This window comes from Oncorhynchus mykiss, chromosome 12, assembly GCF_057628025.1.
Source record: "Oncorhynchus mykiss isolate SJ-2025 chromosome 12, ASM5762802v1, whole genome shotgun sequence".
NCBI classification, from domain to species: Eukaryota; Metazoa; Chordata; class Actinopteri; order Salmoniformes; family Salmonidae; genus Oncorhynchus; species Oncorhynchus mykiss.
The window spans coordinates 76970399-76985043 of record NC_143033.1 but is presented as its reverse complement, the minus strand read 5'-3'; the positions used below and the strand labels follow the sequence as shown (position 1 = coordinate 76985043).

General features: G+C 38.4%; 4 protein-coding genes and 1 long non-coding RNA gene across 5 annotated transcripts; 2 read left to right on the top strand and 3 right to left on the bottom strand.

Annotated features, from left to right (window-relative positions):
* LOC110538450 (hemoglobin subunit alpha-4-like) lies at positions 1–920 on the bottom strand. Its single transcript, XM_021625282.3, has 3 exons — positions 765–920; positions 361–568; positions 1–268 (listed from the first exon to the last, which is right to left on the bottom strand). Exons 1-3 carry the CDS (start codon positions 857–859, stop codon positions 140–142), a joined length of 432 nt encoding a protein of 143 aa, XP_021480957.3. The 5' UTR covers positions 860–920; the 3' UTR covers positions 1–139.
* Positions 921–2899: 1979 nt separating this feature from the next.
* Positions 2900–3827, top strand: LOC110538444 (hemoglobin subunit beta). The gene is made up of 3 exons (XM_021625274.3): positions 2900–3044; positions 3221–3443; positions 3581–3827. The coding sequence occupies exons 1-3, from the start codon at positions 2953–2955 to the stop codon at positions 3710–3712; spliced, it is 447 nt and encodes a 148-aa protein (XP_021480949.1). The 5' UTR covers positions 2900–2952; the 3' UTR covers positions 3713–3827.
* A 2651-nt stretch (positions 3828–6478) lies between these two features.
* Positions 6479–7463, bottom strand: LOC110538451 (hemoglobin subunit alpha). The gene is made up of 3 exons (XM_021625283.3): positions 7205–7463; positions 6787–6994; positions 6479–6673 (listed from the first exon to the last, which is right to left on the bottom strand). Exons 1-3 carry the CDS (start codon positions 7297–7299, stop codon positions 6545–6547), a joined length of 432 nt encoding a protein of 143 aa, XP_021480958.3. The 5' UTR covers positions 7300–7463; the 3' UTR covers positions 6479–6544.
* A 1010-nt stretch (positions 7464–8473) lies between these two features.
* On the top strand, positions 8474–9552 carry LOC110538446 (hemoglobin subunit beta-1-like). Its single transcript, XM_021625278.3, has 3 exons — positions 8474–8776; positions 9003–9225; positions 9357–9552. Exons 1-3 carry the CDS (start codon positions 8685–8687, stop codon positions 9483–9485), a joined length of 444 nt encoding a protein of 147 aa, XP_021480953.1. The 5' UTR covers positions 8474–8684; the 3' UTR covers positions 9486–9552.
* Positions 9553–11143: 1591 nt separating this feature from the next.
* On the bottom strand, positions 11144–13183 carry LOC110538454 (uncharacterized). Its single transcript, XR_002475761.3, has 2 exons — positions 13031–13183; positions 11144–12698 (listed from the first exon to the last, which is right to left on the bottom strand). It is a non-coding gene; the product is annotated as an uncharacterized LOC110538454 (long non-coding RNA).
* Between the last annotated feature and the right edge of the window lie 1462 nt (positions 13184–14645).

The following is a 14645-nucleotide window of genomic DNA, read 5'->3' as shown; positions in this document are numbered from 1 at the left end:
TGAGTTTCATTTAGGTTTATTGTCCGTGTGTCAATATCGGAAGGACATTACGTTTGAGAAACATGGATGAACGTCTAATTCTGATGTAAAACTGTGAGAGCTTGTAGCTCGGATGACAGTTTAGCAGCTGAACTCCAGTTTAGCGGTACTTCTCCGCAAGGGCCAGAGCCAGTTGTTGCAGGAACTTGTCCACGGACAAATGGATCTCGGGGGTGAATTCGGCGGGGAAGTAGGCGGCAACGACCACAATCAGATTGTGAGCCAGGATCTGCAAAGGAAAATGGAAATATATTATTTCACCTTCACACAAGTAAAAATTCCGATTTTTGTAGTGCTTTTTTTTTTGTATTTGTCTCTTACCTTGAAGTTGGTGGGGTCCACCCTCAGCTTGGTGGCGTGCAGTTCACTGAGTTTGGTCAAGAAACCAAAGAGATCGTCCAAGTTGCCAACACATTCATCGATTTGATTCATGATGGTGATGCCGTGCTTCTTCACTGGAGCGGAACCGGGGGCCACGGAAGCCCAGTGGGAGAAGTAGGCCTTGGTCTGGGGGTAGACGACAAGCATCCTGTAGTGGACATTAGAAATTAGGTGAGACAAAATTAATTTTAAATAATCATTCACACGGTCAGTATCGCGTCCATATTTTTGCTGAGATAGGCTACGCATTCATAGCTTCCATTATAATTGACTGAGGAGTTATGTGTTAATCATTTGAATACATGTTATAGTTTTTAATGTATCATACGTCGTTATGTAATTACCTGGATAGAGCCTGTTCTCCAATCTCATCGGATTTAGGGAGGATCTTGCCCCAGATGGCCTTCACGTTGGCTTTGTCCTTAGCTGAGAGACTCATAGCTGTCTTGTCCGTTTATCCACTTAAATAACGGTGCTGAGAAAAGACGCTTGTGAGCGTAGACTTCTCAGAGGCTGTTTTTATTGAGGCATGAGAGAAGGCACACCCCGATATAATCTCGGCTCCTCCTCTGATTGGGCATCTTTCCAATACATGATTCATGTTTTTTATATGTTATGGATCTGAGCTAATTCGTATAATGCCCGAAATATGACATTTGCCCATAATCGATTTTGTTTGTAAAAATGCTGTCATAACATTGTATGTATTTATTTCATATAGATTTAATAACAAAGTGTTTTTGAAACACTTAATACCTCAATAGTTTCTTTACGATTGGGGTTTAATCGTACGGTCTAATCTTTCCTACACTCACATGTGATTCTGTACAAATGGCAGTGTTGGGGAGTAGTGGACTGCATGTAATTCAACTACATTTTGCAGTAACTCGGTGGTAGTTGAACTACATTGAAATCTAGTTAGGGTTTTCAGTAGTTAACTCCTTTTCCCCCCATGTATCAGCTAACTACTGGAACTACCTACTACCCCCCCCCCCCCCCCCCCCATGTATCAGCTAACTACTGGAACTACACACTACTTTTTCAACCCCCATGTATCAGCTAACTACTGGAACTACACACTACTTTTCCCCCCATGTAGCAGCTAACTACTGGCACTACACACTACTTATTTTTGAAATATAAAATATAGATGAAGTAGGCAATCATATATTTTTGGTGCATTAGACCTGCCTAATTCTGACTTGAAACATCGTTTTTCTGCTAATAGGCTAAAATACACACTGTCAACATTTTACCTCAAAGTTCTTTGACTACAATTTTTACTCTATTACATTTCAGATTTACATATGATCATTTTTCACGAAGTAGTTTGGATAATGAACTTCTTTTCCATAGTAACTTTATATTTTCTTAAGGGTAGCTTTAGTGTAGCTTAATTTCTTCCAGTGTGAAGTAATTGCTAGCTTGGTAAACTATATTTTCAGAGGAGCTTCCCCAACACTGACAAATATTTGCAACGTGATTGGATTGGCAACTAGCAACCAAATCAAGACGTGTTGGCTTAGATCCAATTTGGCCTATGTAGTCAATATTCACAGTTAACACATAAATACCGAGACAAATTATATACCTGATAATCGGAAAGGTTTTGTTTCGATTAAAAAGCGTACCCTAGGCCTATCACTAAACATTGTAACAATATATAGTCTACGAGCATTGTATTTCAGTGGAGCTAAACAAAAAGCTGTGGTTTCATTGAAGTAAATAGGCTGATATCCGCATTGAATAGTGTCCATTTAGAACCCATCATGTAATTCCCCCGATGAAGGCAGATTAAACGACTTTTCACCAACTGACATTTAGATGAATCATTCAAAAAGACCAGAAATATGGAACTATCAAATGGGTGGGTCCGTCTGAATATGAAGATAAAACATATTTCGAGTCATGCTCTTTCTTTCATAGTTTACTCCCAATCTAGGCTTTTCTTTTTTTAAACGAGATCCCAAATAAACACTTACATCAATAATTAGCATTTTATAAAGATAATATTGCAATTCAATGTGAATATTACAACGATACATTATAATAGAATTTAGGGCCAAATAAGGTTCTACCCTGAGATAATTGGCATTAAAGTTCCGAACCTTCATTCGTTTGAATAGTGTCAGATATTATTTTGAACTTAACAATATGAATTGGGGTATTAAGTACTATTTGCAGTATATAGAGAACATTGAACAGAACAAGGCTATGTCAATTACTAAATGTTGACAAAAATGCCGATGAACGCTAATCATGGCTTGATAATTCCATCCGTAGTAATTTGAATTTGGCAACGCCTAAATGACCAAGCATTATCTTTAAAAGTGGGATGAAGTTGGCACAATGCCGATATGTGCCACACTCGAGGACCTTGCCCCCTAAGACATTCATCCAATCATTTTCTGTGTTCTGTTCAGGGCGGAGATTCTGAACATCAATAAATTGGACGTTCCATGAGGTAAAAACCTCAGGGATCCCTTGTAACATTTTGCAAGTACCAACGGAAATCAACAAACAAACGTCAACATGGTCGACTGGACAGATGCTGAGCGCAGTGCCATCGTAGGCCTGTGGGGAAAGATCAGCGTGGATGAGATCGGACCCCAGGCCCTGGCCAGGTACATTCTTATAATATTTATGTAGATATCATTAAATAATAACACGATAATAGGCTACCTAGGCTAATTAGCACTAATTGCGTAGTAGGACATCCCGGTGTTCACCTTTGGTGCGGTACAGACCATATTGATTGTGAAGTACAATTTTAATGGCAGCCTGTTTAATTTATTTTTAGACTTTTGATCGTGTCTCCATGGACTCAGAGGCACTTTAGCACCTTCGGCAACCTATCCACACCCGCTGCCATCATGGGTAACCCCGCCGTGGCCAAGCACGGAAAGACCGTGATGCACGGACTGGACAGAGCGGTGCAGAACCTGGATGACATCAAGAACACCTATACTGCACTGAGTGTGATGCACTCGGAGAAACTGCACGTGGATCCCGACAACTTCAGGGTGAGTATTACACTTTAGCAAACTGAAACAAAATACAAAAATAAAGTATTGTGAATTAAATAGCGTTATGAGCCGATGTAAAGCTTATTTCAATATTACATTCTCTATCTGGTTCCTTTACGGTCCCCTCTCCACAGCTCCTTGCGGATTGCATCACCGTGTGCGTGGCCGCCAAGCTCGGTCCCGCCGTTTTCAATGCTGATACTCAGGAAGCCTTCCAGAAGTTCCTGGCTGTCGTTGTGTCCGCTCTTGGCAGACAGTACCACTAGAGTATCACTCGACAGCATCAATATGGACGAGAGATGACACTCCAAACCAGTCTGTTAGGCTGGAACCTGTGCCATAGCTACACATGTTGAAAAAAATAAAATCTATTTAAAAGCATTTATCTTTTTGAAGTGTTGTTTTTCGATGGAAAATGCTCTCCTGCAATTTTCCTGATGGCAATTGGATTCTAGTTAGGCCCTCAATGGAATCAAATAAGCTGTGTACATCGCCTAGCCTACACATCTTCAAGCTTGAAAATAAATGATTTCCTAAAACGGTTAACACTCTTAACCACTTGTCTACCTGCCTACCATCACATAATGTTTTCTAATTGTAATATGATAGCTACAGTATATTTAAATTGTATTTTCTTTGTTTTAGATATTTAAATATGTATGTCCTTAGAATGACTGAAATCCACGGTCAACAAATGCTTTTACTATTTTTGGACCTAAAAACCCATTTAAGTCAATATAAGTCAACATACCCCAATCATGTGAAATTATTTTCAACACATTAGTTGAGTAGCCTAACACAATCCATTTAAAATATGATTTTGGAGCCTTGCCCTCACCATCACCAGATTTATCCACAGCAATGTGACAGATCGCGACGTCTTGCAAAACGAGGGCAACTAATGCAGAGCTATAATCAAACAAATCCGATAAAATACAAAATAGTGCTGTAAGAATTATTGCGCCCTCGCGAGTGGCGCAGCGGTCTAAGGCACAGCGCAGTGCCAGAGGCGTCACTACAGATCCGGATTCACATGGCTCTCGAACTTTGCCTCGCCCGAGTACGTATTGGATTTGCAGCTATGGGGCAAGACTGCAACTACAAATTGGATATAACGGAATTGGAGGGTAAAAAATAAAATATAGGCCTATATATATTATTTATTGCATCAATTCACTGTCCATCAACTCCTGGCTGAACACTATGTCACAGCCACTAACAACTAACAACCCATATGCCTGAAATCCTTACATCATAAAGCAACATGATATAGTGAGTGGTCTCGTCGCTGTAGCACATTCAGAGATCGATTGATAGACAGTCATCTAAAATAATTCATATATTTCAAACGAAAACCACTTTCTGTTTGTCATAGATGGACCAGATTAAAATGAGATGAAAGGTGAATTCCTAATTAGTTCAGGAAGAGTTCTGTGAGACATTCACAGCAATGGGGGAAGACATTTGGATCAAGAGAGACCTTTAGAGAATATGCACATTTTCTCTAACACTGTATATACAAATATGTATTTTACAGTTATAAGGAAGGTGAAATCTCATAGTTAGTAATTTTATAATTTGATTATACTATATTTAGAAAGCATATAAGTAATTTCAAGTCTTATTCATACAGTTTTGTTGAATAGGAAATACATCGTATAAATATTTCCTATTTTCGTAATTGTACTGTGATTGTACTGTCAGCCATGTATAACTATTTTTGCCAGAAAGGTGAGATTTTAACATTTCTTGGAGTACGCAGCATTACTATTGTTTATCTCATGATAAATCATACATTTTGGGGATTATGTAGATTACATTTTAGATTACATTTAGTTACATTTAAGAGTTTTTAAAATGTTTGCATTTGAAACATTATTCTAGAATATTCAGATTATGTATTACATATTATATAATAAGGTGGTATTTATCCCACCTTTACATAGGCTTTTAGGGAACTCATACACTCTCTAAACCTCATTGAAGATACAAAAAAGTGAATGTTCAACCTTAACATGTGATAACTATACAACATAACAGATGAACAAGAATGACATTAACTCCCATGGTGGCTAAACATAATTATCTGAAAGCCACACCCCTAAACTACGTCTCCAATCTTCTGATCTGACCCACTGGGTAATTTAAGCAATAAGGCCCGAGGGCTAAGGGCTGTTCTTATGCAATGCGGAGTGCCTGGGTACAGCCCTTAGTCGTGGTATATTGGCCATATACCACAAACCCCGAGGTGCCTTATTGCTATTATAAACTGGTTACAAACGTAACCAGAATACATGTTTTGTCATACACGTGGTATAGGGTCTGATATACCACGGCTTTCAGCCAATCAGCATTCAGGGCTTAAACCATCAATTTTATAAATCTAAGTAACCCAGCACCAATAACCCAGCATCAACAACCCAACACTGCTCTTTTTAAAGAAAACAACCTAACTAAGTGACCAAACGCCAGCAGCCCAGCAGTTGGGCCAACCAAACAAAACGTAATTTTGTAGAGTGCACAGGACTTTCAGAATGAGCGTAAATAACGTGTTCGCTTTCAAAGTCGAGTCCACTTCCCAGTTTTGGACCAAATTCACTGCATTGAAAATACTAAATACCATTCTCTGAAGTATCCTGTCACAAATTACACGTTGATTTTACCCCAATACAAGTAAAATACTCAAAAGAATCCTAATTTAATATTTCAAATTCATGTGAAATAAATATTATCCATCTCGAGGTTTTCATTGTGCCTATGCTGTCTCTAGTAGTATCCCATTCAGCAACTACTCCACATTCATCAAAATAAATGTTACAGGTATTAGATAGGCTAGCCAAAATTATGGGAAACAACATACTGAGGTAGCGCATGGTGGGCCTAAAGCACTATTTTTTAAGTAATGTCTTCATTCCTTTGTCATTCCATTTTTTTAACGTGTGAATCTACAGTTTTTAGCCTGTTGTATTGCTAACATTGAAATATGACCTTGATGGTGAAATGTGGTGGAATAAGGACACAAACACAGAAAATAACGTAATTCATTGCCCATTTATTTTATTGTGATAACAACAGAGCAGGAACTGCAGCACTCCACTCTATCTGTATTTGTCAGCCAGGGCAGCGGACACGGCTGCAAGGAATTTATCCACAGCAATGTGCACTTCGGGAGTGAAATCCGCAGGGAAGTGAATAGCCAGGGTCACAAGGATGTTGTGGGACAGAATCTGAAAGGTATATTTTAAAAGTTAATATTGACGAATTAATCCAGCAACATACTTAGAGTTGAAGTTGAGAGTGATATATATATATAAAGATAATAAGTTATCTGGGAGCCAACCTTGAAATTGCCAGGGTCAACGCGCAGTTTGAAGGCGTGCAAATCGCTGAGAGCACTCAGTCCTCCGACGAGGTCGTCGATCACTCCGACAGCATTACCAATTGCACCCATGATGGTGCTTCCATGCTTCTTAACTGGGGCAGAGCCGGGGCTCAGGTCTGCCCAGTGGGAGAAGTAGGTCTTAGTCTGGGGGTAGGCGGTCAGCATCCTGTAAAAATGAGTTTGTATACCATTTTAGGCGTATTCAGATTCCTTAACTTTTAAGCATTATGCGTGTCTTACTCATCTCGTCTTCTGTCTACAATGTAATCAAAGTAGTTTACTTATTGTATGTTAAAATGCTTGGTCAGGGCAGGCAATATGCCGCTGTCATCAGTTTAAACACAACCAGTCTCATAATTATTTCATGAATGCTTACCTTCCCAAAGCTTCAGCACCGACGACATCTGCCTTTCCACTAATCTTGCCCCAGAAGGCCTTGACTACAGATTTGTCCTTTGCTGTCAGACTCATTTTGCTCCTTTCTGATTGACCCGTATTAAATATACAAGAATTTAACCTGACAAGATGACTGCCTATACAACTAGGCCCCTTTATATTACAGTAGCGCGGGAGACACGCCCAGCTACTAACTCGGGTACACTCCCCCTACACCGCAACCATATTGGTCAAAATCCAAGAGTAAGAAACGTTATCTTGGCTTTTATCAAATGTTATGTCAGAGGGCTATGTTTGTAATAATATACATCATTAACTTTTTTCTGAAACATTTTTTGCCTACGTTTTCGTCTTCTGGCTGTTCTGTGAAACAATGTATGGAAATAAATTGTACCAGAGCTGTCAACTATTTTACAATTTGTTTGATTGATAAATATAATAATAATAATACATAATAATAATAATAATTTTTTTCGTTGCATAAAACGAAATATTTCTGTATATCATATATTTCCAATAGGCTAAATCTAAAGCTGCTTTTGCCAAAATAGAACAATTAGTTAACTAGTTAATTAGCAATTTAAAATTACGATGCACCTAATAAATTAAATTGTACAAATCAAATTCACCTTCAAAGACCTGCATTCAATTGGAGAATATTTATTCAAGGTGACATATTTGACATGTGTTCAATTAAAGTTCGATATGATCCCCAATTAAAAGGTTAATTGGACTTCGAATAATGATCGGAAAAAATGTCAGAAGTCATGCGAGGATATGGGTACACACCTATCTGCAAATAATACAGGACATTCCTGCTTATCATATTTATTGTCTTGAAATTAATCACTTAAAATGGGCGGGACGGTCTGAATCCCAAGATAAAAAAGGAAGGCATAATATTGTCGTAGATAAGAAACTGCCAAATTGTAGGCCGGAATTAGCTTGAATTATCAAATTATCACAACTCGTAAAAAAAATGTAATTAAAGTGATTGCATCCCTTTAGAAACGTTTATTTGAATAGCCTTATACACTGCAATGAAAACATTTTGAATAGTTTTGCCATAATCTTGCATCAGTTGGATCAACAAAACTGTTTAGCTAGGGATCATACGAATTTTGAAACGTTGGTAATCTAGATAAAACTGTATAGGCCTAATTACTTATGATTTCAGATTTTAGGATCTAACGTAAATAATTGATTCTGCAACAACTAATAAATGAGCATTTACTGTTGTTTTTAACAGATCAAATATTGGATTTTGAAACTGAATTCTCAATAACATCAAGTTCGAGAGCTGAAGCGCTCACTTGGCCAATACTGATCTTTGCCTAAGCCAATCATATCTCCAGTGGGCGGAGAGCACTCATAAATATAAGTTGCAGGCAACGTGTTTCCTTACACAAGACATTGATTGTTCAATCTTGTTGCAAAACCGGAAAACAAACACTGACAACATGGTTGACTGGACAGACACAGAGAAGAGCACCATCAGTGCTGTCTGGGGCAAAGTAGATATCAATGAGGTCGGACCACTGGCTCTGGGAAGGTAGGTCATGGCTTCAGCCTCATTCAAATATATCATCCAATATAGTTTATAGTGGAGATCATGAGTAATTATAACACTATTATACGTGTCCTGTTATCTTATCATTACTATTAATATTGAGTTGATATTGTTACATTTGAATGGAGCATGTTAGAGTATTAATTAGGCATATAATTGAAATACATTTGAAAATAATTCACATATTTCGGTGTTCTTGCAATGACAGAGTCCTGATCGTCTACCCCTGGACTCAGCGTTATTTCGGCTCTTTCGGAGATGTATCAACTCCCGCAGCAATCATGGGCAACCCCAAAGTTGCTGCTCACGGCAAGGTCGTGTGTGGAGCTCTGGATAAAGCTGTGAAGAACATGGGCAACATCTTGGCCACATACAAGTCACTGAGCGAGACCCACGCTAACAAACTCTTCGTCGACCCTGAAAATTTCAGGGTATGCCTTCTGTCTTGAGAAATATGTTTTAGGCTACACGTATAACATTCAGAACAACACGTCTAATTCCAAAGGTAAAACAAAAACGACGATCTAATGTAACATCTACGTCCTTTGTCTTTTGTCCACAGGTGTTGGCTGACGTCCTCACAATTGTCGTTGCCGCCAAGTTCGGAGCCTCTTTCACTCCTGAAATTCAGGCAACCTGGCAGAAGTTCATGAAAGTGGTTGTCGCAGCCATGGGCAGTCGGTACTTCTAAATGCACCCCAGACAAATGAATAAGTTCTGACATCCCTGCCTGAGTGAAAATAAAGTCATCGAAACAAGCTGTCTTATTCGTATTGGTATAAACAACATTATGGTTAGGATTGGGCATTTCTGGGGAAAGTTTCACCACAATATCCATAATATCAATATTTAGGCAATATAGAGATGGGCATTGACCGATGGGAAACGGATGGTTTAGGGTCATGGACTATTGTGTGAATGAAGTGCGGCTACACTGTAAACCCTTATTAGTTATCATTACTCAAAAGATTTGTGGAAACCCGCTGCACTATGATTCTAGAGTACAGTTACTTACAACGTTAGAGCTGGCTTTACTCAAACTTAAAGTGTCACATGATCTCAAATGGGCAACAATTTAAAGTTGATTAAACACAAAACGTTTTAGTAAGTAGCAAGAAAGCTGAAAAGCTGTATGCTAGGTGGTATAGGAGCTACAGTTTACAGTATGCTCTTTTTCAGGTGAAGTCATACGAGACATGGTCAATTCCTGTTTTAAAAAACAGCTTTGCTTTAAAACTTACTCCATATGCACTAGTGGATTTCTGAAATTATTTGTAGTCAGGTGCAAGCTATCTGGATGTAACTTTACCTAAGGAGGCAAGGTGGAGTTATACCCAGAATGCTTATAGCTGTCAAAATAATATGTCCATATGGGCTTCACTAGTGCATATGGAGTCAGGTTTAAGGGACATTTTGGCATATATTTTGTAACAATATGTGCAATGTATGTTTTGATTAATCTAAACAGTTTGAACGAGGTTGTATTTGAGCTAAAGTTCATATTGTGCTTTGTGTAAAGACTAAGATATATCATTAATATTGCTTTGTTGTTAAGGGGCACACAGACCACCAGAGAATTCTTTCCAAACTGTACAAGATGTGAGGTCAAAGTGCTAATCCCAATCTATCACTTAAACGTAATGCAATTGTGAAGATCTGAAATGATTTGTAGTCAGGTGCAGGCTATCTGGATGTAATTTTACCTAATGAGGCAAGGTGGCGTTTTCCCAGAATTCTTACAGATTACAAAATAATGCTAAAAAAGTAGGGTTTAAGGGGCAATTTAAGATTGAAGTTTGAAGAAAACATTCATTCAAAACAAAGGTGAAGTTTGAAGTTGAACACTGTTGTTTTTTTTGTGCATATTCCCTTGTATATAAATAATAATTTTTAGTAAATTATTATTATTATTATTATTATTTGCATCAGCTTTTTAAGTATAGTTGTGAGTATATTTGAGTAGTAGGAACCCAATTTAAATGCATTTTACTAACCTGAGTACCATAAGTAACTGAGCAAACATTTGTAGATTAAACATAGAATATCAATTATGATACTGAATAAATTCAGCAAATTAAACGTACAATATTGGTTCTGTAACTGATTACATTAAGTATATCAAACTTAACATTAGTTCTAGGACTTGAAGGACTTGAGCAGGTCAAACAAACAAAAAACATTCTGAACCTGATAAAATTAAGTTGAATGAAAGGAATTGTTGAGAGCCTGTTAGTTGTTTGCACTTAATATATTTGAGTTTGTAATGCACTAAAAGTGAAGTGTATATTATACTTAAAAGGCTGATGCAAATAGCTACCTACATTTTTTTTAAGTAAACAGGGCACAATATTTGTTAGTGTGTGTAACTTGATATTTTTTGTTAAGTAACTCAAATAATTTGTGGAAACCAGCTGCACATCAACATTAAGTCAAAAACTACTCTTAAAATCCAAGTTCTTTCTTTCAGTCAACTAGTCTAAAGCAAGTTAGCTTTACAACAGTTTTTTCTTAAAAAATAAAAATACATTTTCTTTAAAACACTGCGTCTTTCAGAAACACATCTCTAATTACATGAATGCACCAAACATGATTCATCTATTTTAGCATCCATCAATAGATGAATGCCATTTCTGTACAGCATGACTCATTTGAACAGAACTTTAAAAAACTCCGATAACAAACCTCCAACTTTCAATCAATTCAATACTGTGTAACACTGCAACATTCCCCATCAACAACGTAACTATTAAAACATAAGCACAGTATAATGACCCTTCTCCAATTAACACTTTCAACTGATGTGGTAGCTTCCATTCAATTTAAAATTTAAAATAAAATGAGGTAGTGATGTGCGACATCCATTTCACATTCTAACAACTTCACTACATTCAACTGTTTAAAATGAAGATTAATCTTGACAATTTACATATCTTCCTCCACGACAATTTTCAATCCATTATGTTTACAAAACAAAGTAATACTTGCAGATTGTAAAATGTCCTTATACACGCAATGTTTCGGTTCTAAACCTTCATTCCTGACTAAGGTGTCACGCCAAATCATTAAACTGACAAATAAACGTCCTAACTGCAAGTAGACAGTGTGTGCGAACGTTGTTTCCCCAACCTTCTTATATGTACCGGTCCACAACACTACACAGGTATGCAAACGACCTCTCCTTTCAACTCCATGAAGATTCCCCATCCATTTTTATCCTCTGGGACCTCGGCCATTTTTCATATGATGACGTCAGCAATGTGAGATTTGTGTCCATTGCTTCTAAAGCGTCATATATACAAGGATTTGTAAGGTAACTTCCCAATGACCATGTTCAGGATTCCCAAACAGAAACACTTTCAATTAAACTCTACACCAACTGAAGTCAAGTTACTCTTGTATCTCTGTATCTCTGTGACCGGTTTGACTAAAGGCACAGATCAAATCAAATGCAGGCAGACATTTTAGTTGGCATTTGCCTACAAAACATTTTGTCTTCTTCAGTTGTTTTTTTATTCCCAAAATCTCTTTTCCATATAGGAAAACGTAACTATTTACAATTGTTTAGCGCCATAAATGTTTTTGGTATTGGTATTTTACAGTTGATTTTTCAAAGCAAGAACCTTTGGGTTCATTCTGTCTCCATCCAAGTTTAACAACACCTTTTGTATAAACCCAAACGTGTTCTTCGTGCAATTCGGGTATCCATGTTGGAGTGAGTACATTAGCCCGTACAAACATACAAGTGCATTAGGCCAGCACCGGAAATCCTTCGTAACCACGTTCTCCTCAAGGACCACGTAGACTCTTCCTGGATGGAATGGCACAGCAGCTACATCTCCATCGTCATCAATGACAGATGATGGCTGCTGTTCTCGATGGCTGCAGGGTATTGGGATGTTCCCTCCTGAGAAAGAACATGCAAATGTAATTATCATGTCACAATAAACTCTTATGAAGACACACAACCCCTCCTTTATTTTGGGTCAAATAATATTTTAACCTCACACACAAACACAACCCACCGTGCAAGTTATGAACAGTTATGAACATACTCTTGGAGTATTGCTGGAAGACATCTGAGGACAACAGTTCGATCGTTGTTCAGATTGTGTGGTTGCTCCAGGGAAACATTACAAACAAACTATATATCTGTGTAAGGGCATCACTGATCTTAAAATGTATCATTTCAATCCAATAATTTGCTTTACATTTTGCTTACTGATTTCATTTGTATACCTGGCTGTACATATTCAGAATGGCAGCTATCTTCTGTCCATTTCTTCCAGTCTTTCCCTGCTTCTCTGGATAGGGCTAGCAAGCGTTCTGTGTGTTAATCAACATGGAATAAAACGAATCCTGGAGTTTCTAGTTTGTGATGAGATGGTACTCTGCACACACATAAAACAAAGTACAAAGGCAATTGAAAACTGCTTTACTCGCTAGCTAATTGTTGAGGCGTGCTGCCAACCAGTTAAAACATCAACAAATAAATACGCAGATGGATTTGAACATGAAATGATCGACGTTAACGTTACACGTGCATTGATCCGTCAGAGTTGGCTACCAGTTAGTCATGCTTGCTAAATAAAGCTAGCCACATAGTTTTCACAATATTCCGTAATTAGCATTATAAGAATCATATAATATATTACGCATAGTTTTCTTTAAAAAAAAAAATATATATATATATTTACCATTCGGATAATTTTGTATTTAGCTAGGCTAGGTCATGAAAATCAGCAGCATTTCTCCTTAAATTAATTGGCTAACATGAACTGCTTAAAAGTTAACCGACTTCATCTAATGTTAACGTTACTTACGCTACGTAGTAGTAGGCTCCGGAAATGTTCTCCCTAACTATAATAATGAGACTACATTAGATTTCCGTGCTCACAATTGGCTCCCTAATTGATTTGTATTTTATTTTTAATTAACAAATATCAACAAACAAAAGAGGAATAGTCACATGCAAACAAGCATACATACAGGCCTCTCTCATCTTTTTAAGTGGGAGAACTTGCACAATTGGTGGCTGACTAAATACTTTTTTTGCCCCACTGTATATGGCAGGGTCTACAGACAATCACGGACTACAAAGGGAAAACCAGCCATGTCGCGGACACCGACGTCCTGCTTCTGGACAAGGTAAACACCTTCTTTGTCCGCTTTGAGGATAACACAGTGCCACCGACACAGACCACTACCAAGGACTGTGGGCTCTCCTTCTCCGTGGCCAACGTGAGTAAGACATTTAAGCGTGTTAACCCTCGCAAGGCTGCCGGGCCAGACGACGTCCCTAGACATGTCCTCAGAGCATGCGCAGACCAGCTGGATGGAGTGTTTAGGGACATATTCAATCTCTCCCTATCCCAGTCTGCTGTCCTCACTTGCTTCAATATGTCCACCATTGTTCCTGTACCCAAGAAAGCAAAGGTAACTGAACTAAATGACTATCGCCGCTTCGCACTCACATGAAGTGCTTTGAGAGATTAGATAAGGATCATATGACCTCTACCTTACCTGACACCCTAGACCCACTTCAATTTGCTTACCGGCCCAAAAGATCCACAGACGATGCAATCGCCATCGCACTGCACACTGCCACTGCCCTATCCCATCTGGACAAGAGGAATGCCTACGTCAGAATGCCTACGTCAGTTCATTGACTATAGCTCAACACCATAGTACCCTCCAAGCTCATCATTAAGCTCAGGGCCCTGGGTCTGAACCCTGCCCTGTGCAACTGGGTGCTGGACTTCCTGATGGGTCGCCTCCAGGTGGTGAAGGTAGGAAACAACACCTCCACTTTGATGATCCTCAACACAGGGGCACCACAAGGGTGCGTGCTCAG

Coding starts and splice junctions, on each gene's coding strand:
- LOC110538450 (XM_021625282.3), bottom strand. CDS start 859: ATGAGTCTCTCAGCTAAGGACAAAGCCAACGTGAAGGCCATCTGGGGC. Junction 569..764: donor GGAGAACAGGCTCTATCCAG/GTAATTACATAA, acceptor TGTCCACTACAG/GATGCTTGTCGTCTACCCCC. Junction 269..360: donor TGGACCCCACCAACTTCAAG/GTAAGAGACAAA, acceptor TTTCCTTTGCAG/ATCCTGGCTCACAATCTGAT.
- LOC110538444 (XM_021625274.3), top strand. CDS start 2,953: ATGGTCGACTGGACAGATGCTGAGCGCAGTGCCATCGTAGGCCTGTGG. Junction 3,045..3,220: donor GGACCCCAGGCCCTGGCCAG/GTACATTCTTAT, acceptor ATTTATTTTTAG/ACTTTTGATCGTGTCTCCAT. Junction 3,444..3,580: donor TGGATCCCGACAACTTCAGG/GTGAGTATTACA, acceptor CCCTCTCCACAG/CTCCTTGCGGATTGCATCAC.
- LOC110538451 (XM_021625283.3), bottom strand. CDS start 7,299: ATGAGTCTGACAGCAAAGGACAAATCTGTAGTCAAGGCCTTCTGGGGC. Junction 6,995..7,204: donor GGTGCTGAAGCTTTGGGAAG/GTAAGCATTCAT, acceptor TCATTTTTACAG/GATGCTGACCGCCTACCCCC. Junction 6,674..6,786: donor TTGACCCTGGCAATTTCAAG/GTTGGCTCCCAG, acceptor TATACCTTTCAG/ATTCTGTCCCACAACATCCT.
- LOC110538446 (XM_021625278.3), top strand. CDS start 8,685: ATGGTTGACTGGACAGACACAGAGAAGAGCACCATCAGTGCTGTCTGG. Junction 8,777..9,002: donor GGACCACTGGCTCTGGGAAG/GTAGGTCATGGC, acceptor TTGCAATGACAG/AGTCCTGATCGTCTACCCCT. Junction 9,226..9,356: donor TCGACCCTGAAAATTTCAGG/GTATGCCTTCTG, acceptor TTTTGTCCACAG/GTGTTGGCTGACGTCCTCAC.